Source organism: Panicum virgatum, chromosome 9K (assembly GCF_016808335.1).
Source record: "Panicum virgatum strain AP13 chromosome 9K, P.virgatum_v5, whole genome shotgun sequence".
NCBI classification, from domain to species: Eukaryota; Viridiplantae; Streptophyta; class Magnoliopsida; order Poales; family Poaceae; genus Panicum; species Panicum virgatum.
In genome coordinates this window covers 63148690-63174043 of record NC_053144.1, presented here as the reverse complement: position 1 = coordinate 63174043, position 25354 = coordinate 63148690, and the positions used below count along the sequence as shown (strand labels likewise).

At 45.2% G+C, this 25354-nt stretch overlaps 2 protein-coding genes across 6 annotated transcripts; one reads left to right on the top strand and one right to left on the bottom strand.

The window, feature by feature from the left end:
• Positions 1-5432: 5432 nt before the first annotated feature.
• Positions 5433-13307, top strand: LOC120646873. Of its 3 annotated transcripts, XM_039923380.1 has the most exons (11): positions 5433-5686; positions 6461-6531; positions 7390-8236; positions 8315-8426; positions 8986-9082; positions 9645-9866; positions 10057-10178; positions 10662-11120; positions 11206-11313; positions 11401-12164; positions 12674-13307. In XM_039923380.1, the coding sequence occupies exons 1-11, from the start codon at positions 5531-5533 to the stop codon at positions 12956-12958; spliced, it is 3243 nt and encodes a 1080-aa protein (XP_039779314.1). In that variant the 5' UTR covers positions 5433-5530; the 3' UTR covers positions 12959-13307. The 3 variants fall into 3 exon arrangements, with proteins under 3 accessions (XP_039779314.1, XP_039779313.1, XP_039779311.1); XM_039923379.1 differs by having other exon boundaries at positions 9019-9082; positions 11206-12164; XM_039923377.1 differs by having other exon boundaries at positions 11206-12164.
• LOC120646874 (protein root UVB sensitive 3-like) lies at positions 13086-17811 on the bottom strand. Of its 3 annotated transcripts, none has more exons than XR_005664630.1 (15): positions 17524-17811; positions 17369-17426; positions 17158-17217; positions 16992-17030; positions 16810-16872; positions 16375-16431; positions 16087-16150; positions 15763-15846; positions 15589-15671; positions 15366-15495; positions 14285-14377; positions 14001-14139; positions 13863-13900; positions 13577-13789; positions 13086-13496 (listed from the first exon to the last, which is right to left on the bottom strand). XR_005664630.1 is itself a non-coding variant. In XM_039923381.1 (15 exons), the coding sequence occupies exons 1-15, from the start codon at positions 17655-17657 to the stop codon at positions 13398-13400; spliced, it is 1329 nt and encodes a 442-aa protein (XP_039779315.1). In that variant the 5' UTR covers positions 17658-17807; the 3' UTR covers positions 13086-13397. The 3 variants fall into 3 exon arrangements, 2 of the variants coding, with proteins under 2 accessions (XP_039779315.1, XP_039779316.1); XM_039923381.1 differs by having other exon boundaries at positions 13577-13764; positions 17524-17807; XM_039923382.1 differs by lacking the exon at positions 16810-16872 and having other exon boundaries at positions 13107-13496; positions 13577-13764; positions 17524-17808.
• Between the last annotated feature and the right edge of the window lie 7543 nt (positions 17812-25354).

Genomic DNA, 25354 nt, shown 5'->3' with positions numbered 1-25354 from the left:
GAATCGGAGGAAGGAGCAGACCAGCTTAAATAGCCGGTCGCGGGAAGCTAATTAATTCCGGATCGATTTTTTTTGCGCGAAGCGAGGACGAAAGCGCAAGAGGATTAATTAGAAGGTGTGGTTTACTCAACTTGAAGAGTAGATCTTAGCCGTTATCCCGGGCCGGGTCGTTACAGTGGTATCATAGCCGACTCTCGCGGTTTCACGGGTAGGTGTGGGTCACGGGCCTAGCATGTACACGGGCGTGTGCGGGTCAGTGCGCGGGCATCTGGGATGCGCCGTTAGCACTGGACGCACAGACGTGTACATGTGTTGATTGGCACTAGGACATACAGTCGTGAGCCAAGAGAGGAGATCATGTTCCTGTCCCGTATGGGTAAGCTGGTTCGATGCCTCGACGAGGACGTCGAGTCCTAAGGGGGGTGTATGTGACATCCCAGCCTTAAGTGGGCCAGTGGGCCGAGTTGAACAGTGCTGGGCTGGGATACTGTAGCAGGCGGCGGTACTGTAGCTCGAGTACTATATCAGAGTTGGGCCGGGCCCAATGTCGGGTACTGCAGCTCGAGTACTGTAGCACGTCTGGTACTGTAGCATCGGGGTACTGTTCACCGCGGGACACTGTAGTGCCGGACCGATAATCCCATACTGGAATCGGAGGAAGGAGCAGACCAGCTTAAATAGCCGGTCGCGGGAAGCTAATTAATTCCGGATCGATCCTTTTTGCGCGAAGCGAGGACGAAAACGCAAGAGGATTAATTAGTAGGTGTGGTTTACTCAACTTGAAGAGTAGATCTTAGCCGTTATCCCGGGCCGGGTCGTTACAAACGCCTCCGCTGTGCGTTGCCACGCCGGCTCTGAGGTGTCGCAGTGGCGACGCACATCAAACGCCGCTGCCGCGCGCCGCCGCATCGTGGGCGTTGTCGCCCCAGTGCCACAGCATGCGGCGTGGGTGACGCCCTGCCTTCCTTCATCTTCTTGTTCGTCGTTGCAGAGGATGAACACGGCACCAGAAGCCTGAAGATCCAGCCAGCGCCTGATCCTCCCCACGGATGGCGCCAAATGTCGCGGGATTTCTAGGGTACCCACAGCCGGGTGGCGGAACGCACCCGCCTATTCCCAGAGAGGGAGTGCTCGGGAAGGTACTAGGTGATTGGGCTGATCTAGTTCTGAGATAAGCACACAAGAACACGCGATCTAGAGTGGTTCGGGCCGCCGGAGCGTAATACCCTACATCCACTGGGAGAAGTTTTGATCTCTGTTGTGTATGAATCTATCCTCTGCCGGGCCTTGGCTCTCACCCAGCCTGAGTTTTCCTTCTAGCGGGCGCCCCCTTTTATAGACCAAGGGCGCGGATACATAGGACGTTGGGGCCCCGACAAGTGGGCCCAACGTGACTGCGCAGCATACTGCGCAGAGTATTTAAATGGCTACAGTGATTACGAATCTTTCCTCCGATACGCTCCCACGCCCTGCTAGCGCTATGACGAAAGGTGATCTTCTCTTGTCCCATCAGCAAGGTGTCCGTTGGGGGAGCGTAGCTTGCGGCGTGGCCTGTGGAGGCTATTATGTAGGCGTCATAATGGGTGTAGCCGAGCCGTCGTATCCATCTGTTATGGCAGACTGGCAGGCGCGGCGTGGGCGGCACCAACAGCTCCACTATCTTAGTAATACGCGATCAATAGTATCCCCTGGTCAAAAAATCGCCTCGGCTTCTGCTATATTAATGCGGACGTCCACCTACCGCAATGAACGCAGTGGTAGGTGAACCCTTGTAGACCTACGGCCTTATATACGTGTCTGGGCCTGTTGACACGTGGTGGCCCCGGACCATCCCGAGGCGGGGTGACGATTCTCTTCCTTGGAGAGGGGTCCGGTTACTATACAGGGAGTCCCGGACCCCATGGAGGGTCCGGGATTCCCTGGGGATCCGTTTCTCTTCGGGAGGTCCGGAGCTTCCGGCCGTTCGGGCTGACCGCCAGCTTTTCCCGGGACACGTGGTGCTCCCGGACCTTTCCCAACCAGGGGATGGGTCCGGGACCGCTGTTGGGTGAGCAGGGCTCCGGACCGCAGGGGTCCGGCTGCTGGACGTAGTTAAGGATAACTACAAGGCTCTTGCCTAGACGCAGCAAGAGGGGGTACCCCAGTCCTGGGGTACCGACAGAGGGCTACCGAAGCTCTTGTAACCACTAGAGTTGCCCTTAGAGTGCTCATCGAGCATTATTGTATTACGTATTCATGGCTTGGTAATGACTATAAAGCAATACAGAATAGCCTATGTAGAAGTGCTTAGACATGATATACTAGGCGAAATTTGAGAATTATAAAGAGTATTACACTAGCCCCTGCTGATTAAATATGAGTAACCGAGCAGGATCTATGGCATTGATGATGCACTCTATTCTCTAGTGGCTCATGAAATTACCTTATAAGTTATATATCTACCTACACTTTATAGTCTTTTCCTCCTTCCTCTATTCACTACAATTGTACCAGAGCATCGCCCATCTACACTTCACCTACCTCCTGCTCATGTTATTTATGTAGACCCATGGCATTTTCACTTCACAAATTTTGATATTTTTTCTGAAAAACACAGTACAGACGCTCACAAACATGTCTGGTCTTCGGGCCGGGCAGGCGTGGGCATAAGGAAAAAAATATACGGTTCAGCCCGTTGCAACCCGACGGATCAGATCAATATTACTGCCATCTTTTTTTTTAGCGACTCATTATTACTGCCATCACTACCTTGTTTTAGGCTCATAGTTCCGGCGCAAAAAATTTTTGTGTTGAAATCTTACTAATTTGAAGTATTAAATAAAGTCTATTTACAAAACTTTTTGGACAGATGGGTTGTAAATCGCGAGACGAATCTAATGATGCTAATTAATTCATGATTAATCAATAATTAATAGATGTTTACTGTAGAATCGCTGTTGCAAATCATGGATCAAGTAGGCTCATTAGATTCGTCTTGCGATTTACAGCCCATCTATGCAAAAAGTTTTATAAATAAATTTCATTTAGTACTCTATGCATGTGTCAAAATATTTGATGTGACGGTTTTTTTTACGGGATTTATAGAGTGGGAACTAAATAGGGCTGTACTACTACTGTGCTAGAGTATCCGAGTGCGGAGCGCTAGTATCGCAACCACCCCTGCATTGTTTTACTATTGGCGCTGAATGACTGAATTGACCCGTGACTAAATGTTCCCCACGCGTTTCATCAACCCTACGGGCTACGGCTACGGATAGGGATGGCAATGGCCCCGATCCCGATCCCGACGGGGATTTCATCCATTAGGGGATGTATTTGGTATGTATTTAGTCTCCGCGGGGAGTTTAACGGGGCTATTTCTGTCCCCATCGGGTGAAGCGGGGGAGGAAACGTTCCATGTCTCCCCGTTCTCGTTCCCCGTCGAGGATTGTAGCCAACGTCCAGTTTCGCAAGAACATCAAGCCAAGCATGGTATGCATATATCTTTGGGCAAAAAAAAGCCCAAGTAGTGAAGCCCATTATCCATAACCCTAGCTAGCCAATCCAGCATCTTCACTCTGCGTCCAGCCAAGCAGTCGCCTTTGGCCTCCTGCCGTCCCTCTTCAACCGCGCACTGCTCCCTTTCGATGGTCGACGCCGACGCTGCGCACAACTCCCTCCCGACGTCGCGCATAGCTCGCTCCCGAGTCCAGACGCCGGCGCCGCAGGCCCGCGCCATCGGGCCACACACTACATGCCCGAGCTCACGCCACCACGCCCGTCGGCGCTCGCCGGCGAGATGGTGGTTGCGGGATCCACCATTGACGCCCAGTGAAAATTTTCTTCCTCCTCATATGCTCAAGTTCTTTGGGGATTTGTCGATTTCGAGACCCCGTCGGGTACATGATCCCCGTCCGGGGACGGGGATGGGAGAAATTTCTTCCCCGCAAGCGGTGACGGGGAGGAAAACGGGGACATTTTGCTTTCTCGGGGGCAAGAACGTTCTGCCGATCCCCGTCGGGGATTGCCCGTTGCCATCCTAGCTACAGACGCGAAGATAGTATAGGTGCTTCCAGTGACAGCTCGGTCCCACCAGTTGCCAGAGAGCCGCGACGCCGCTTGGTGCGATGAGGGGGTTTTCTTTCTTTGTCTCGCATGCATGCTAATCACCAACCGTTCGATTATAGATGTAGCGCTCGGGCCTGTTTGGATGTGTAGCACAAAACGTGTAGGAAAAGAATCTTCAATGCATGAGCCATTAAATAAAGTTTATTTGTAAAATTTTTTCACAGATGTGTGTAATTTTTCGCGACGAATCTAATAATGATAACTAATCTATAATTGGCTACAATAATGGTACAGTAACTGCCATCTAATCGTGCGGTCAAAAACCTTATTAGATTCGTCTCACGAAGTAGCGTAGGAATTATAGAATTAGTTTTATAAAATACTTTTATTTAATATATCTAATTATTAGTCAAAATGAGCTACAGTGCTCTAAACCAAACACGGCCTCGATGCCACACTGCCGAAGGTGGCCTGACGATCAACACGGACGTGGGGCCCGCTTCTCTTTCAGGAAATGCTGCGTACGCACGCTCGCACTTCTCTATGACACGACCCATTAGTTCCGGACCTACCTGTCAATCAGTTGCGCTGGTGGCGTGTAGGGACTGGCCTATCCGGAGCGGCGCCCGTGGTGGGGCCCACCTGCGGAGGCGAAGAGACTCTCTTGCGACTTTGCGTTCGGCAGGCTCGAGTTAGAATTAGAATGGTGTGAAAGAAAAATATTGTTACTTGATTGGTGGTTGGAGATTGGAGTTGGAGTGATGTGAGAGGGAATTAATGTAGGATTGGAGCCCTACCCACGCCGAACACGGTGGTTTCCGCCTCTATGCTATACCTGGGCATTTCTCGGGTCGGGTCGGGTTCGGGTCGGGCCGAAAAAAACCCGGTAGAAAAACTCATGGCCCGAGCCCGCCCGTGGCCCGGCGAAAATTCTAAAATGTTGGCCCGAGCCCGCCCGCAGCCCGACCCGACGGCCCGCGGGCCGACCCGCTGACCCGACGGTCACCCACATGATCCCAGATTCTGCACAAAGAAAACAAGGGTGGTTAGTACTTAGTAGCAAATAATGGAAACAACAAAAGCCAATAAATTTATTGTAAGTGAATTTACCTTCATCCATCTTCTCACGGAACCAATCTTGTAGACACATCAAAGCTTCAACAGTTTTGAAACCAAGCGAACTGCGGGGTGTCTTTTTGACCGGGCCGTCGGGCCGGCCCGCGGGTTTAATTTTCAGCCCCCACCCGACCCGAATTTTTCACCGGGTTGAAATCATGGCCCGGACCCGCCCGCCGTGTTCCTCGGGCCGGGTCGGGTCGGATTTTTTTCGGGCGGGTCGGTCCGGGTTCTTCGGGTCGGGCGGCCCATGCCCAGGTCTACTCTATGCACACCCGCCACTGCACCCGCTGGTGGTACACGAGAAGGGCAACAAAACCCTCTTTCTCCCCCCACCACTCTCTCTCCGTGGCGATCGAGGAATCCAATGGCGCACCCGACGAGGCCACCGGCGAGGCACTCGCCGAACCCTTGCCTCGCCCTCGCCTTCCGGCCACCGCCGGCGCCGGCGCCGGCGCCGCCCCAGTCTCCGACGACGCCGGCCGCTCGCCGCCCCGACACGCCACAGAGGGCCGCGCAGCAGGTGATCGGCCCCTCAGCGAGACCGCGCCTCTCTTCCTCAAATCGTCCTGGCGATCGGGGTTGCTTTCTGTAGGGTTTTGTTGGGGTGAAATGAAGTCGGGGTTTGTTGAGATGCTTTTGGCCTCTGTGCGCCGTGCGGGTTTTGTGTTGCTTGTTCGTGCGTGCTGCGTGAGGAAAATGAAGAAATCTTTAACATCTCGTAGGAGAGCGTCTCGTTCGATGCGCGTACGCGTATCTTGTTGTTCGTCATGGCCCCCGTTTGTACTTTGCACAATATCGTCTGACTTCGAAATGCGGTCAAGTCCTGTGTACTAGTAGCTACCAAGTGGGTTTTGCTGCGAGTGGTTCACCAAATCTCTGCTTGATTTTCATCTTTTCGATTGGTATTTTCTGTTGATTTTTTGCTGCCAGAATTTACTGGTGCAGCATCATTTGCTCTATTAGGTACACAGCGTCTGTGATGTGATTCTGTTCTCACGTTTATGTTATGATTTCCTACATGATTGTCTTGCGGGCAGGGGCTACCTGCAGAGCACCTCTGCTTCACTTTCTCCATCAGATGATTTTTAGCATGCGTCTTACTGATATAATATGTTGTGTTACTTCTTCACCTTGCCAAATTAGATTTGATATCTTATGCAAATATTTCCTATGGGTATTATGTTACCCTTAATCTTCTATAATGCTTTGGAGCACATACACAATCTTCTATAATGCTCTGGAACCATGCACCCTATTTGGAACAGCTTTTCATTTGTTTTGCTCTACTTCTCAGGACACACCTTTTGCAACAAGTGTTGATGGTTCAAGAAATAGTGCCCGCTCTCAGTGCAAACAAGATACAAGGTATATGTGGCTCCCTTTATGCTTACTGAAATTCGTGCTTGTCTTTTGCACAAGAAATTTGTAAATGAGTTCGTTTGTGATTGTTCGCATTTTAGCTTGCAAATTCTTTTTGAACAAAGATGTCCTTTTTAGTTTTTACTATTGTGATTTGTATTTACACTTGCTAGCAGGGAAACTATTATACTGCTTTCTTAATGCCACTGCTATATTTAAGTGGCCAAACTTTCAACTATTTTGTGGATAGCTAGCATATAATTAACTGCCTGGAACTTGATTTTACATGGATCATTCCAGTGAGTTATGCAATATCCCAGTGAGTTTTCAGTTCTTCATTAACCAAACAATCCTCATATAAGTGTGTTCATTCATCCATGTGAATTGAGGTAGCTTATTTTTTGGAGAAAAGAAATATACACTGACATTTTGCAAAACTTGTTAATACGGAACCACTCTTAAATAATAAGCATAATCAGTTTTGGCCAAAAGTAAAAGAAGTACTGTGAATGGGCCATATTTGAATATTTGAAGTTCAATCTGGTTGCATATGATAAAGATACATAATTGATATCTAGTGGTGAGCACTCTCGCAGGCTAGTGGCTAGCAAAGCGTTCTCTCACGCAGCCAGCCCAGGTTCGAGTCTGACATCATCAAAGCAGGGGAGCAGTCTGCACCTTCCCCTCCAGTTTTGTTTTTATATAATTGATATCTAGTCTCTGATATGCTTGAATTGAAGATGTTGCTTTGTTGAATGAGGTTCTGAGATGAAAAACACTTCTTGGATTAAATCTCAAATTTTTATGTTGATTCTATCCTTATCGATTTGCTAATTGATAGTAATTTTTCTATTTTAAATACAGGTATACCCAAATTCTCCATGCTAATGAGGCAACATCCAGAACCAAGAGAATTGCAGAACCAGACTCTTCAGATAAGCTCAAGACACCTAGACTTACTGGTGGTACATATTCAAAACCTGATGCAAGAGTGAAGCTGATTCCCGCAGAAGATATTACCTATGTACAACATCGAAAACCATATGGTAGAACTGTTGGCTCAGCTGGGTTACAGAAAAAACATTGCAGACGAAGTGTCACACCACCACCAAATTCACGTAAAGTATCTGTTCTAGGACCCACATCACTCACTCAAAGTCCCCGAAGTCCTGGAATTGCTTCTCTGAAGAACCCTGCATCACCAAGTTGCAAATCTTCACAACCTCTAAGTACTAATTTGTATACTGATGCTACTCCTAGAAATCTAGACAGAATGGACAGTACAAAAGCACTTGCCCAGAGCTCCAGTTCGAGTATTTTGCATTCTCAAGGTCAGTGCAATAAAAAACTGTCAGCTAGTTTGCCAAAAGGGGCAATGATAAATCCTCTGTCTCCTAGTCTCAAGCAATCACGCGCTCCAAATCCAAGTGAGGATCCTCTTTGTACAAAGGCAGAGCCTTCTTCTAAGAGTTTGTGTGCACCAGAGAGTGGAAAGTTATGTAGTACAAACATCAATTTAACTACAATGACTACAGCTCCTGGATTGCAAGCTCCTATTGTGGAGCCATTGCTAAGCCCAACATCTGTGCTTAGTGAAAGACCCACTGAGACTTGTCCTGATACAAGAACTGCGGCTCCTGTCGCGCAAGAACCAAGTGTGAAGCCTGTATTCCAGAGCCCAATACCTTTGCACAATGAATCTTCCATGGAGGTATATTCTAATACTAGATCAAGCCAAATCTTTGCTCTATTTTTTAGAATAAAAAACCACAACCTTGTCATGCTGCAGTGCAACAATATTCCTCCAATAAACAGCCCCCAGTCCATAGCTTCTGCGGAACATGGTGCATTGTTGCAAGAAAGCAACTCAGGGGCATCAATTAACTGTATCACATCTTCAGGTATGTTAAGGATCCTATATCTATATATGATAAACTCAGAAAAATCCTTGACATGCGTACTAGTGTAACTTTCAGGTATTTTAAGGATCCTTAACGAATTTCTTTCTAGGTTGTCATTGGATATAGACATATTGTTGCCATTCAGCCAGTTGTTAACACTTAAACTCAGGCTGCAACATAAGTTTTTTTTTTAGAGCAGGCGGCAACATAAGATTGATGATTGTTATCATAACAATGCTATTCTTGCAGGTTTTGTTCAATTTGTTTTCCTTCAAAAATGGTGTTTTATGATTGCATGTTGGATTGTGTATTTTGTTTGCTTAAGTACCTATGCGACAATTTTTTTTTAGTTTTCTCTTTCAGTTTGGTCACTCATTTTCTTTTTCTCCTTCTGCCTTTATGAAATGCAGCTTGAGCAGTGCTTGCTTGCTTTTCCTTTGTTATTAAAAAAAGAAGATTGTACAGAACAGAAAGACATTTTTTTCATTCAAGTTCAGTGCATATTGGGCAGGAGTATATTGAATTATTTTATTTTCCTTATTGATAAATTTTGTTACAGTATTTTGTCATAACGTTGCTATTCGGGAAACAGGCGCACCAGTAATTTTACATACGAAGCTGCACAAGAAGCATTATCAACCAGAAACCAGCTGGAAGTAAGTAGTAGGCTTGTGCATTTCTTTCTTATATTCTGTATGCCTGCATATATGGGTGGAATCACTCTTATTTTTGGGATGGTAATATAGGATTTCTCTCAGCTTCCTCTTGAGGATAGGCACATTTTGTTTCTCTACCACCGTGGTTTGCCATTTCGGTCCCTGAATAATGTTCCCACCATATTGAATAGAAGTTGATTTTAGTCTCAAGTGCAAATCCCACAGATACCAGAAGAATATGTCCTCATATTTGATATGCCAATGACATGAAGCACACATACTTTGCAATGCGAACATTACTGACTAACTGTGCTATAAACCATGAACCTTGTTTTTTACTAGGCGGCAAAGCTAATTCCTAGCACAGTAATTATACAGCATAGTAATCATCTATTCAATAAGCAAACAGAATGTTCAAGCAATACAATGATGCCTCCTATAATACGGAAGTGCCACGTTTTTCTCTAATATTGCTATGTTGTGTAGTCTGTAATAGTTTTACTATTTTAGTATCCATGTACTTCAGTTAGCCACTAACACTAGGTTTCCACTTTTCTTTTAGGGTCAGCTTTCATGTTACTGCACAACTGATACATACTTGCGATGGACTTGAAGCCCATCTCCCTTTTCATATCAATGTCAGAGTTTATGAAGCTTCAAGGCACATGCCTGAAATTTTAAATCTGGAGGCTGTACCTCTTTACCAGCTATGGCCAAAAAAGTTCAAGATAGTACCCCCAGATGGCGAGGATATTGGACTATTGTTTGTGAGCAGTCACCAAAGGTAAGTGTAATGGGGTGTAGCTTCTACTAACTTGTAAGAAGCACTGGTTGTTCTGCTCAAGTAACTTGCAAGTTGCATGTATGCCAATTTAACTTGTTTCGATTACCAGTGTCTAACACTTAATATCACATAAAATGGTAAAAGGTCTCAAAATCATGTGTCTTCTCTCAGCTTGAGACATTTATTACAGGCCTCACAGTGCTTTCAATCATCTTCTTGAAAAGGTTGCTTCACATACTGGCCTGCTAACCAAAATTGGTGATACTGAATTGGCGATATTTTCATCAAAGTTGCTTTCACCAGACTATCAGAGTATGTTTGTATCTTCTTGCAAAGTTCTGTTCCTATTCCTTATATGTTTATTGTTATAAGAGAACAATCTGTTTTTCTGGGTAAAAAATGGTTTCCAAATTTCATGATGGTTGACAGATACTGGTGTTTTTTGCAAGCTGATATTGTCTTTGCCAAATGCCAATCTTTATTTGGTAATACTCAGTTGATGGGTTTGTGTCTATCGTTGACTTGCACACTCAGATAGCTTTGAGCACATTGAGTTTGCGTGGGCATGGTTGAAAAAACCTAAAGAGCTTCTAAACTTTGAAAAACTGGTGATGCGCAAGTATAAAATTCTCATTTGACTTCTAAACTATATTATCAAGTCACATAGCTTTGAGCACATTGAGTTTGCTGGCATGGTTGGAAAAAAAACTAAGGAGTTTCTAATATCTTTGAAAAACTGGTGGTTTGCAAGTATAAAGTTCTCATCTGACTTCTAAAATATTATTATTGTAACAGAAAAAAATGGACAATTATATTTTTGGGGTATTTTTGGGAAGCGTCTCAGGAAGAACCGACGCAAACCTAACAGACATGTAAAGAAGGTAATGATCAGCAATCCTAGTCAGCCAAATGAAGACACTTGTAATAAATATGAGAAGGTAAGCCTGAACATGGATGTGGCAAAAGGCAAAGAGACAGGGAATACTGAATCTGATATTGGCATGACATTGGATACCAGAGGCAATCCAACAGATGTCACAGGAAACAAAGAGGTAGGGAGGGACAATTATGAGGGTATTGCCAAGGTATTGGATTTGACAGGAGGCAAGGAGACTGATAGGGTCAATGACTGCATCGCTGTTCTCGGAACTCCTGATTCAAACCCTTCGTCCGGTTGCTCAGCTCCTGCTGCTTCTCTTCTTAATGGATGTCGCAGTCTTGACTCTGCAAACAAGAGCCTATTTAGCTTCGAAGGTTACACTAGCACAGTGGTTGCTCTAAGTTTTCATTTGATTGATGTTCATTTTCTTATTAAGCTGCTGACTTTCAGTTTTTACAGATTCCGCCTGTCAGCCTGCTGATAGATCTTCAGCTAGCTCAGACCTTATGCTGAACATACCCCCTGGATTTTCAATAGATGTACCTCCTGGTTTCACAAAAGCTCACTGTAAGCTTAAGATCGAAGCTGCTTCTGTGTCTTGTGCCGATGCACCTCCCAGTCTCATTTTGGATGCTCCTCCGGGATTTGGTTCAGATATCCCTCCTGGCTTTACTGAAGCTCATCGCCGACTACCTGCTGCAATTTCTTCTGCTGGGTCAGAAACCTTTGCTTCTACCACTGGCGCTGAAAAGAAGCCCATCTTTTTGAAAATTGAAAAGAAGTCCCTCTCTTATGCTGATGCACCTCCCAGACTTATTTTGGACGCTCCTCCGGGATTTCATACAGATATCCCTCCTGGCTTTACTGAAGCTCATCGCCGACTACCTGCTGCAATTTCTTCTGCTGGATCAGAAACCTTTGCTTCAACCACTGGCGCTGAAAAGAAGCCCCTCTCTTATGCTGATGCACCTCCCAGTCTTATTTTGGACGCTCCTCCGGGATTTCGTACAGATATCCCTCCTGGCTTTACTGAAGCTCATCGCCGACTACCTGCTGCAATTTCTTCTGCTGGATCAGAAACCTTTGTTTCAACCACTGGCGCTGAAAAGAAGCCCCTCTCTTATGCTGATGCACCTCCCAGTCTTATTTTGGACGCTCCTCCGAGATTTCGTACGGATATCCCTCCTGGCTTTACTGAAGCTCATTGCCGACTACCTGCTGCAATTTCTTCTGCTGGAACAGAAACCTTTGCTTCTACCAGCGGCACTGAAAATAAGCCCCTCATTAGGTTCTCTCCAAATGTTTTACCTGCTATTGATAAGGCCACAGAGAACCGAATACTATATTCTTTGGCATCTGGTGCATCTTCAAGGGGAAAAGCTGGGAAAGCAGATGAAATGGAATTCATGCACAATGAGGTACAAGTTGCTCCTGTGTTCTTAAATAACCTGTACTTTGCTTCTTTTTTTCTCAAATGCTTAAATTATTACTCCCTCATTCCAAAATGTAGATCGTTTTGACTTCTAGATTCATAGATTTGCTATACACCTAGACATACATTATATCTAGGTACACAGCAAATACTGTGAATCTGAAAAAAAAAACTAAAACGATCTACATTTTGGAACGGAGGGAGTATGTGCTTTGCTAGTAGTCTACTCCAGCCTCTTGCAGTAATGTCATGTTTTGTTGCCAGTGTTTTTAAGTGGCTGGATTTTTATCGATTGGTTTGCATGCATAGCTGACACGATTTCTTGAAGCATCTGTGATGATCATGGTAGTATATGTGCCTCTTTGTACAGAAGGAAAAGGCATGTTGTCTATTCTAGGTTGCAATTGGTGTGATGTGCCAGTATGCATGTCACGAAATCCCCAAACCATACATTTTTTATGTCCTTAGTTGAGACTTGCCCTTTCGTATGTACAGGTAAAAGTTGAACAGGATGAAAACTCAGAGGAGCGAGAGTTTCCAAAAATCAGGCGGCTTTCAGATCTGTATCCTAGTTCTTCGGACATCACTGAATTTTCCCAGCCTACACACTTGCCTGACAAGTTTCAGGAGTGGACGCCTGGGAAACAGATGCATGAGAGAGAGAGGGGCAGGCAAGAATCACCGGATCCTTCTCCTGCAGATACCATGACTAGAAGGCCGAATGTGAATGGTCAAATTGCCTTGAACAATAGCGCAGATCAAAAGGGAATGGTAAGGTGAGATGCATCCTTGGAAGGCCGCACGGTGCTGCCTGCCAGAGCTACTGGGTTGTCATCGCTAGCATCGTTAGGTGATCACTCGATAGAGAGCATTTCCTGTAGGCGCGTTGGTGTGCAGCGAAGAGTTCCCAGCACATTAAGTTGTAGGATTGCATAAGAAAGACTAAAGTGATCCAGTACTAAGCAAACACAATGGTAGTGTTTAATGTTGTTTTGGGTATTTCCTGTAAGGCTGTACCTAATGTGAATCATAGAGCGTAGCATGCTGAACTGATGATACAGGCCAGCACTTGGCAGTGCAGACCTTCTACAGTCTCGAAAGAGAACGAGATTTACTGGTCTTAATGAAACCCATCCGTCTTTCATCATGTTACCACGCTGTCACCCAAGTTTGCCGAGACTTGGGTGATATGCCGATATGCCTGATAGCTGCGTTCCTCCTACTCGAGCTTTTCATCCAGTTGGCCGTGAAGCCAGTGTGCCCTCCAAACAATCGAATGCGACAGAAGGCGTTCTGTTGAGTAACCCTTTACCTGCAGCTGTAACAAGAAAAAAAAGGAGATAAAAAAGATGCTAACTAAACACGAACATCTAGGTTGCTGGTTTGCACAATGCACACCTTGGAGATAAAAGTGGTATATTTGTCGTCCATCCATCGACGAGCCTCAGCGTGCTGAGATTTGCCATTCTGCGACAAATTTGTTAGCACGAGCCCATGTATGAAGGACTTCAAAACATCAGCTGGGGTTGCCTGCTTGTGGATGAAAATGTGAACACTGCCTTCCTTATCCAGCAATAGGTAGTTGGCTGCTCAGATGGCAAAAAGAAACGTCTGCAAAACTCACTACCGTTTACATTACCCAAAACATGAACTTACCAGTCAAAAAAGAAAGACATGGACTTACAGTTTTCATAGTGGGATCTTGTTTTTGCAATCTCCAACCTACCATATGTGACAAGCAGTGTGGGAATCTATTCTCGATTTACAAATATTGACAATTGACAATTGACAAACATGTAAGCTCTCAAAATTTAGAACTTACATGTCAGTGTGTGTAAGCATCGAGGCTTTAGCACCTAAGTGCACATGCTCATGTGGTAGTTTAATTCTAATTAACTTCCTCCAGCTTGACCAAAAAGGAAGAATATGTTCCTGCTGAGAAACCTGCTTCGGTGCAAGAACTAGAAAAGGGCAGAAAATTTGGTCAAATAATGGAACATCTTGCGTGGTTCTTCTAAAAGTTCGGTGCAAAATTTAGATCATTCAACAATCATACAGAACGTGCCAGATAAGTACTAAACTAGTGACTACAAGGGGCTTGCTCACCTTCACTGCATTCCTTGAAGTACTGAAGCAGGATGGAAGCTCTCTCGCTGTTAAGCGTAGTGAGTGAAAGTGACTGCACTGCCTTGTAGTTTGCTGGATTATCACAAACAAATAGAAGTTTGTGTGAAGAGATGCATATGGTAAGGAACAAAGAAACTTGGCAAAATAGACATTTTGGTCCCTCAACTTTGCCCCGTGGGTCAAGTTCATCCCTAAACTATCAGATCGGCCAATCTAGTACCTTAACTTTAGTTTTTGAGTCAAACTCGTCCTTGTGCTGGTGTAGCTCTCCAAATTGGCATGAAACTAATACAAAATGTCCTTTTTTGCCCATGGCTCCATCTTCCCCTCAATTTCTTAGAAATGCTAACCTAGACCATCCAACGCAAAATTCTAGAATTAAAAACTTAATTGTCTATTCAAGTTCTAAAAACTGGTGGTCCAAGTTTACTCTATTGATAGTGAAATTATAGGTCCAAGTAAATTATGCAATGACACAGTGGTGGAAATTAAGGAGGGTAGGAAGGAGCCAAGGGTAAAAGGGACATTTTGCATTAATTTCATGTTAATATGGAGAGCCGCATCAGGAGAAGGACGAGTTTGACCAAAAAAAATGAAAGTTAAAGGACCAGATTGGCCAATTCGAAAGTTGATGGACAAACTTGACCCTCGGGGCAAAGTTGAGGAAAATGATTAGGATTGGTGGTCTACATCCAGACTACAACATGCCAAATTCAAAGTTTCAAACTGGTATCGCAGTCTAATTCCTTGCATTTTAATGGAAACAGTCCAGTGAACATTTTCACTTCAAAATTCATGCATTCTGGAAAATATTGGACAGTTCATTTCCATATTCTTTTGCAGCATTTTCTAATGTCAGTTTCCTGTCATTTGCATGCAGGAAAAATTTCGTCCATGCCAATATGGCATGGGCATAGTGTTAGATTTAAAAACTAAATTGTTCATTAACAAAATATGTTACAACTTCAGCACTACTAGAAGTCAAACAAATAGATGAGAAATAGGTAAAGTTTAGAAGCTGTTTGGGTTTAAAACATAAAGAACATGAAAGAGCACTCACCATACATGTGGAACACTGTGAGAGAAAGGAATGATACCCATACACTCAAAGCATGCCCTCTGGTAATGTGAGCCAAAAGCATACCCAATCCCATCCCTGTCATTGTAGCAAGTGTCTCCTGACTGCCTTCCTGAAAAAATGAGTATGCTTCTGCTGCTACGTTTTAGAAATAATTTGATACCAAAATGGTATATACAAGTCTATGAAGGATAACCAGTGTTACCTTTGCAGAAATATCGGCTGCATTATTTGCAAGTGCAAAATGCTGTGTTAGTGCCGCTCTAGTTGCTCCACTAGCAACACCAGCTAGGACAGAGAAATAATAAATTAGCGCCAAATATCGACTCAGAAAGTTCCTCTCAATAAGTTCTGAAGTTCAATGTATAAATTAACTTACTGAATGACCTAGATAGGCTGCCTAAGCACATGATAACTATCAATGATGAAGGGAACAAAGGGCTTAAGAGATCCATCAACATTCCTGCACAAAGAACATGAAGAATGTAAATGACCTTTCTACACTAGGAAAATAGGGGAGAGAAATTCTCTTTATAATCCAGATTATATGTAAGCTGATTTTCAAGTATAGTTAATACACTACTAATAGGATGAGAGAGTAATCCAACTTTGCATGAATATATAATAATTGTGTCATTGAGGAAAGCAGAAAAGAAGATAAAGAGGACACCAACTGAATTTAGTGTTTTCAATCGAACATTACCAAGGTCGTTCATAAAGTCTGCAACTAGGCGCCACATCTTTGCATTGCTATCAAGATTAGATCCCTGGTGGAGAAGAAGGCACAGAAAATGAATATAGACAATGACATATTTTCCACAGAAAGTATGATCATGACCAATATTCATAAGAATGCCTTGAAGGGGCAGCAAAATCTGATAGTAGCGAGTATTAGGCATTATGACCCTTGATTCTACTGCTAGAATCAGGGGTCATAATGCCTAATAGTGAGATCACAGTGTTTATTGCAATAATTCAGAAAACTGAGTACCTGATAAAAGGTGAACAATATCCCTCCAAGCATTCCTGTCAAATCCCTTAGAAACCACTGCAAAAATTGAATATAAATACATAACAGGGAAAGTGAGGAAAGAAATTCGAGACTTCAATATTAGACTAACAAACAGAGTAGAATGTTGGTAAAGGGAGGGAAATTCAACACTAAAGTTTCGGCCAAGTAACCAACAGAATGTGATGAAGAAAGAAGTGGCAATATTCTTTAAGGTACACACATGATTCCGTGGAAGGTTGTTCCCAATCAAAACGCCAACAAATACAACTAATCCTTATCATGCTGCATATCAGTTAACCAAAAACCAATAAAAAGGGAGTTATTGTGTATATTCAATACTAGTCCTATCTGTCCTCCATCAAATAAGCATTGGTAGACTGCACGTTAATCAAATGAAGATGTGCTAAAATCCACCTGGAAAGTAGCACCTATGACAGTAGCGGATTGTTCTCCCACTCCAATTGCACCTAAAAGAGCCTGGAGCAGTTCATTCCAGACGACAGCATATTTAGAAATGCACAAACCAAACAAGAAACATTTGGATACAGATTACAGAGTGAGTCGAGAGACTGTAAAGGCAGAACAGAAAAGCTTACTTGTGTAGACAACATTGCACGGATGTACGTGGAGAGCCCCTAGAGCAACAACACAGGTGAGAACCAAGCACAAGGTAGAATTAGTTTTTACCGTAGGCAATATGATGAACACAACAGCATGGTTTCAGACTTCAGACACAGCTCAAGTCTTGCAGACAAACTTTACCTGCAACGTATCCCACGTCTGGAACGGGACATAATCCGGAGTCACGCTCCCAGGAAACCCCTGGCAATACAAAGGCCCGCTCATCAGCCATAGTGACCAGTCCACGGGAAATCAATAGAGAAGAGCCCCGACCCCGAGCAGCGAAGTTCATAGCAGATACATTGGACAAGACGAATTGGGCCTTGGGGAGGCCGCGGGTTCAGTCATTCACCTCGGGCACGAAGGCGCCCAGCATGCGGCTGCCGATCCGCCCCCACCGGCTGCCGAACCTGCGGTCGCCAAGCCGCCAACACGAACGCGTGGTCACGTCAGACGACTGGCCAGGGGATCGAAACTCGAAACGAAGCAGAGGGGAGGGGAGGGCACCTGCGGGAGGTCAGAGAGGAGGCGGAGGCAGTGAGCACGGCGGTACGGGAGAGCATGGAGGCGGACGAGCCCCTCCACTCCTCGACCGTCACCCATCCCGCCGCGGCCTCGCCCTGCGGGTGCGGTGCCTCCATTTCTCCTCTCGTGTCTCGCTGCCGGCGCCGGGATCGCTGGCTGGATCGAGCGACGGGCGGGTACGTTGGCTTGCCTCCGTCAGCTGCCGCGGCGAGCAGAGGCGCAGAGCCCCACAGCTGCGGGCTGCGGCCGGTGGAGTTGACTCGGGAGGAGTCGGAGTGGGTAGTGACTCAGTACTCAGTAGGATTTGGCGGCGTCCGTGGGCTGGATGGTTTGGGCCGGGCCGGGCCGTGTGTCCCGATGCATGTTTTGGAAAGTGCGAGTGACACTTTAGAGAACTAAAACAATGCTAGCAGCACCCATCGTGCAGTTTACTTTTTGTTGTAGAATGACAGTAAATGGAAAATAATCACCCCTTCGTCCATACTTTTGATAATGATAATCCCCCAAAAAACACATAGTTATAATTGAATCAAAAGAGTGAGCTAAATTGATATGCTACATCAATTGTCACATCAAAAGCTTAAAAGAGGTTTTGTTCATAAAAGCATTCCACAACATAACCACCCAATATAATATAAATATAAATAAATAAACCAAACAAATAGGCGAAAAAATGATCTATTCCTTTACTATCCTATTGAATCACCATTTAACATTAACCAGATCGAAACCTTAATGCTCAGCCAGTCAGCCGAGAACCCTCCATTTCACAGCGTATCATAGCCCCCCCCCCCCCCCCCAAAAAAACCCCCAAAAAAATGTCGGGCTTTCGCTGAAATTACTACAGGAGATCCTTTGAATTCGCAAGATCAAAGTATAACTCGGGGAAGCTGGTGATCCGAAACATGCGCAGCGGAGAAAAAGGGAGCACTTGCCGAAGAAGTCGGTGATGTCAGGAGAAGGCAGTAGGGGGTTCGAGCTCCGACCACCAACTCCAGCGGTAGCTGCGGCTGCGGCGCCGAGGGCAGGGGGAGAGGACGGAGACGCCTCCATGGTCGCCGACGCGTGCGATTTCTCTAAGGGTTTAGGGTTTTGAACGGCGCGCCATGGACACTGCGTTGATCTGGTTCACTGCCCCCATGGAGGCATGGACGGTGCGGTGCTTCGGCCGTTGCTGGGCCGTCGTCGCGGCAATGCGTGGGCTGTGACCGTCTATACCGTGGTTATTGGGCCTACGAACCGTGCGATAGGAGCAAATCGAGTGAGTCATCTGATTTTTTTATGAAAAAAATTCTATTTACCTCCCCGAGTCAAGAGTTTACTTTTACACCTTAAACTCGAAAACCGGGTATTTCGCCTTCTCATGAAACCGAACATATAACCTCTTTGTTGTGGCTTTCCTCTTTTTTTTACGTTTATTCTGATAAATCTTTGAAAAAATATAGTAAATCAAATTTTGTTGGACTCCACATGAGTAGTTCTATGCAGTAAACATATTATATGATATAATTTAGTAAAAAAATGTATTTTTAGTTTTAGATATATATTTTTTCTATAATTAATTCATATCTACATTTTTGTGGTCCAATTATGGTAAAAAAAATTTATGGTGGTCTAATAATTAAATGATCAAGTTGTAGTAAAAATTTTATGCTCATTGAATCATGTATGCCTGAGTTATAAATTCAGGAGTTTAATTTCAAGCTTAACTAGACTCTTCAATTTGTCAATAATAAATGATTCAATGACCATAAAATTTTTACCGCAACTTAGGAATATAAATATTAGCTCACCATAAAAGTTTCACCATAATTGGACCAACAAATATGTAGACATGAATTAATTACAAAAAATTATATATTTAAAATTTAAAATATAATTTTTATTAAATTATATCATACAATATGTTCAATGTATAGAACTACTCTTGTGAAATCCAAGAAAATTCAATTTTCCATTTTATAGATGTTTTGTGATTTACTATGATTTTTTAAATATTCATAGTATTCACATTGAATTCCAAATCCTTGTTTAGCTTTGGATTCTCCATTGAGTTCCGCAGCAGTCTGCACAGGCATCAATTTGAACCAGGATCTGATCGGACTGCGTGATTAGCCATACAAGGCTCACACCTCTCTCTCTCCACCGGATTATATGGCCGTGTGACGGAGCCCAAAAGACACTAACGCTGCATTAATCATCGATCCTCTCAACGCCCGCCGCTCAACCTGAAGAGTGAAACAGGCAGATTATAAACTATCATTCTTCTCTTCTTAGTAGAAATGACGCATTAGTTGCTTGGTCTCATGCAACAAAACAGCCAGTGTTTTGATGCCCATTTCATTTATTTAAAATTCCGCCCAAATCAAATAGAAACGGAATTGTTTCTATCGCAGGCATCCCGTTGCAACTGAATCTGCTTTCTCATCCTTGTTTAGCTTTAAGTCACACACACACACATAAAAAAAAAATCCTTGTTTAGCTTTGGATTCCAAATCATTGGAAGGCGATTAAATTAAATTCCAAAAGGCCTCAAAGCAGTCCTCTCACTGACAAAGCTGTTGAAAAAGCGGTCTACCAGCATAATATTCACACTGTTGGCATCAAACGAATTATCAAACCATATTGTGGTGATATATAAAAGTTAATTGGAAAAAAAGTGGTAAGTTTTTTCTTTGAAAAGCCGGGTTTTCATTCATTCATAATATTTGGTGATTACATTCCAAATTATAACGACACCCTTGAAAAAAATAAAAATTGCATTCAAATCCTTGTGCATTCATGATCGTTCTCGCCACCGGCAGCTGGAGCTCCCAGCTTGATGCCGACCTCCTCCCTGGCGAAGAACAAGGTTTTTTTGGCATCGTCTTGAGTAGCACATCAAAATCGACATGTTGTATAACCGCTAAACGAACCGGCAGACAATTGACGGGCAACGAGGGATCTGGCGCCTCAAGAACCTCTAGAAACCCCACATGGACCAGAAAAACCAAAGGTAGGATCAACAACCAACCCGACTTCAATTCGTGTTGGTACATAAAACTCCTCCGATGAACAAAGGTGTAACAAGCAATCTTCCTCCCGCCTCCAGCAACCTTCTTGATGGTTGCAATTGCAAGGCCAGTGGCGTCATGGATGCCATGGACACACCCGGCACAGAGAAGCACACAATGGATTCGACCCATGACGCAAAAGACAAAGTCAAAAAAAATAGCATCTTCGTTGTTGAATCGCCTGCATAAAAGACATTGAGGCGCTCCACCCTTCCAACAGCCACCACGAGAATGTTGATCCACCACCAAAGACCTCAAATAAAACATGGAGGAAGTAAAGGATCCCCGCCATAGCTCGCAGCAGGGAGCACGACATCTCCATTCCACACATAAAGAATGGAGAACAAAAGACCCCGTAGAGCCATCTACGACGAACACACAAGCGCCGGAAATTATTTGGGGAAAAAGGACGCCTAACCTCACTTCCTGCTCTCTGCAAAAGACACCATCATCGACGTCTTCAACGAAGAGCATGAGGAGGAGCAAAAGTCTCCTACGGCCCTAGCCGAAGATGGCGTCTATACCGCCACCACTTTAGGAGAAGCGTAGGAGAGACCAAACCCTAAACGACGACTTGAGCGTCGACACCGGTAGATACAAACTAGCATACCAATATCTACAACTATACACATCATATCCATCATGGAGCCAGGTTTCCCTCCCATCGTCGTCGCCCAAAGAGGCACCGGAGGGGAGGGGCTGGGGGGTCCCTATACACCTTCCGGAAGATGGATACTCTATATATCTATAAAGCCCATTAGGCCCAAATTAGATTTACCATTTTCCGAAAAAAAATGTTCAACATTTTGCCATAATAGATTCAACTTCTTCTACAAACTATTTCAACATTTAGACATAATAGATTCAACATTTATCAACCTGATTCAACAAAAATCGCCGCATGCCCTCTTCCTCTCCGGCGCTGGCGGCGACGCGGGCGCGGCAGCGGAGCCGGCAGCGGCAGCGGCGTTGCAGGAGATGCGCGGCGGCGGCGGAGCAGGCACGGGGCGCTCAGAGCTGGCGGTAGTTGCGCTCGGAGCAGGCGGCGGCACGCAACAGGCGAGAAGCGCGCGGAGCAGGCCACGCCGGCGGTGCAGGCGCGCGGGGCGGGAGAGCATGCTAAGCGGCGACGGCGGCGGCGGTCAGGGCGAGCAGAGCAGTTGGGAGAGAGAAGCTAGGGTTAGAGTGGATCCAAAAGCTGTGGTTGCTTTGTACGAATTTCAAACAGTAGAAGATAATTATAAAAAAAAACTTCCGAAAGATATATAGGTTCCACTGGGGGCTGGCGGATGGACGTAGGGAGATCAAGATCGCATTAGAAGCCCATAAGACCCATTATTTAGGGGAAAGGAGATCGAGTCTGGCAGCGCCTGCGATAAAAAAAAAGGTCCGGAACACAGGCCCATTAGAAGCCCATAAGGTAGAAGGCCCGCGTGTTAGTAGGGCTCGTTGCCCATTTCTGTCCTCTACTCCTTTAACATGTTCCGAGGAGCGCCTTTTTTATTTTATATTTTTCGAAAACATTTTTTACAGAAATATATTTTCAATATCACAATTTACAGTTTTGTACCCCTACCGCCCGGCAGGGGGCCTGCCGCCCAGCAGCGGGGCGGCAGGGACTTATATGTAAATTTTAAAAAAAATTATTTGCGCGGGAGCTATTGGCGGGAGCCTGCCGCCCCCCTGGCGGGCGGCAGGCCCCCTGCCGCCAATCCACTGGGCGGCAGGGGGCCTGCCGCCCGCCAGGGGGGCGGCAGGCTCCCTGCTGTAGACAGCTTCCTGTGGCCATTAGATGTGTTTTAGATATGGATACAAATAAAAACCATTAGTAAAGAACATGAATATGAAACGTATAAGCTAGCAATTCACACACAAACGCAAATGAGAACGAAATAGGTGATGTATGAGAACGAAATAAGTATAACATGATGACATGTCCATAACAAAAATACAGAAACAACTAGAAGCACATCCTAACCACCCCGGCCACCCCGGCCATGTCGACCTCTTTTACGCTGAGCGTGGACGTGGTCTGTAGAGTAGGTGTGTCGCTCTGGAGGCCCTACGTCTCTACCTAGACGTCCGGTTGGCACAGGTGTCTAGAAGGTAATATCGGCCTGCGGGTTAGGTGTAGAAAATAACCGACTCCAATCTTCGAAGTTCGCCTCAAAGGTATCATGTGTGGGCCCTATACAGTAGCAATTAAGATATCTTAATATCGTCTTATAAGTCATATATTTTGGTATATATTCATCATACGTACCTGGTGGTGGTGGATACGAGGAATGACCCATATCAGGAAGCTGGTGGTGCGATCCTGTAAACCGTTCAAATTATTTAAAATATTCATAGAGATAAGAAGCACATGATAAATTCGGGCTACAGATTAGGTATTTACCTTGCGTTCCTTTTGCTGTCGCCGTAGGGTAATACGAAGAAGGTCCAGCATCATACCCCTGTTGTGATCCTATATGTAAATACAAAAGGAATTAGACTTCATACCACAATTAATTGAAATTAAGATATTGACTATATGTTTACCGAAAGGTCGTGGTGGTGCCTGTGTTGGTTGAAATGACATCCCTGCAGCTGGTGCCATGGTACTAAACTGAGTCCCTCCGTGAGGTTGGTAAGGTGGGTGTGCATCACCTGTATGGACTGAAAATTAATTGTTGGCTTCAAAGTAGGAAGTTAGTAAGTATCCTCACGTACCTGGATAATGCTGCTGAGACCAATAAGGTGCTTGGGAAGACTGCTGCTGTGTGGGACCACAAGGAAACAACATCGAGGCTTGAGACGAACCGTACGAGTCATCGTACGATGTCCGGCTACCAAAGGCTTCAAGCATGGAATGAGATCTTTGTGAAACTCGGGTTTAAGCCGACTCTTGCTCATTCCTATCCATCATAGATCCCCCTCAAATCCTCATCAAATTCGTCCTGGCATCTAAGTCCATCAACCTGCACATTTCAAACTGCAAGTAAGAAAAAAAGGCATTAACACTGTAATCCAAAGTATTTGAAAAGCGATGATAACTTTGACTCACCGCCCCAGCTAATGCTTCGTCCCTATGTCGTGCGTACCCATCCTGTGCTGTCGCAACATGCGGCTGTGGTTGCATGTCAGCATATATCAAGCGGCAACGAGTCTGAGGCTGGTACCAGCTCAGGTACGCCCTGTACGAAGCCTCCATGTGTGCAGGGGTCGCAAGCGCCACGTTCTCCTCTGCCTGGTCCCAGCCATCGACCCAAGGCTGCACCCTTGTCACCCACATGTTGGAGAAGGGTTGCCCAGTCCTCGATAAACTAAATATTGAAAACAATTTAGTCAAATATGATTAGTTAACTATACAATGCATAGTCACTGAAATAGTATATGAATTGTTACCTGTGGTCATGGCGTTCGACCCGATCCAATGCTGACGGCACAGGATACAACTGCCTTTGACCGAACTGTCTCGTGACTCTGTCCGTGCAGTGAGCCTCAATGTAAACGTCGTACACCAACGCTGTAGTTGTCATCCATAAGGCCTGGTCCTGAAAGCAAACCAAAGATATCCCGATCGGTGCACGAGTGTTTATAGCCAACTCGGAGTTGGGCTCCCACACGACGTCTTCAGGTGTCAACCGATCAAACTCAGCCACAAAATCAGGATAGGCCCGACGAGACTGTACGTGGGCCACCTCTTCTGCACAAAATTAATAATAATATGTACAAATAAGAAATACAAAGAGAGTAAAACAAAGCAACAGAATTGCCAACAGAATAGTACGAGTAGCAGTTATTTCCGTACCTGACGAGCGTACCAGAGAGTCCCCATGGTGGGCCTATCGTCCTCGGTGTCACCGTACATATCCAGCTCATACGGTGAGTGGTCGACAAGCGGGCGACCAATTGCTATCCTCTCGTACGACCAAAGCTGTAGCAGAATTGGACATCCTGTAAGAATTGCATTGTGCTTATTTTGCACCGATGCCTTGCAGAGGCCACGGTACGTGGCTGCAAGTACCGCTGCACCCCAACTGTATTGAGGCATTTCCTCCACAGCTGCCTCTGCGATCTCCAGTGCGTAAGGCACAAGCACCCTATCCACATAGGCTCCGTGTGAGTTGTTGAACATTATGTATCCAAACAACCACAACAGGTATGCCTCAAGGGATCGAGTGGCGCTATCATCATCAGCATCATGTGCCAAATTGTCGGGCTGCATAGAAATGATGAACATTTATGAGTACGAGATCAATTATAAAATAAAATCATAACTGCACTAGTAAAAAGCATAACTCTAACATTAATCGTTCCATAACAAGGTATGTACCTAGAACTGGAGGATCCATGCCTTGGCAGGGCCTGTTGCTTTTGGGTGCTCTTCTACATCAATCGCGATGTCAATATTTGCAAAAAGCTCTTTTAGATCGTCCAACCACGTAGGCGGGACGACACGAGGCCCTACGGCATCCCCACTGATAGGAAGACCCAGCAGCATCGCAACGTCCTGTAGGGTCGGTGTCATCTCCCCACAAGGGAGGTGGAAGGTGTTTGTCTCAGGCCTCCATCTATCAACTAGAGCCGTAAGTAGAGACCTGCCCAGCTGTACTAAACCACTCTCAGCAAGACGACCTATAGTAAGAAGACCTGCCTCACTCAACCTGAAAAATAGAACGATCAAATGTAAGTACATTATGTACGAAACGTATACGAAACAAACGTATTTTTAAAAACATAATCCGACGACATATCACCTGGGCACCCATCGTGGC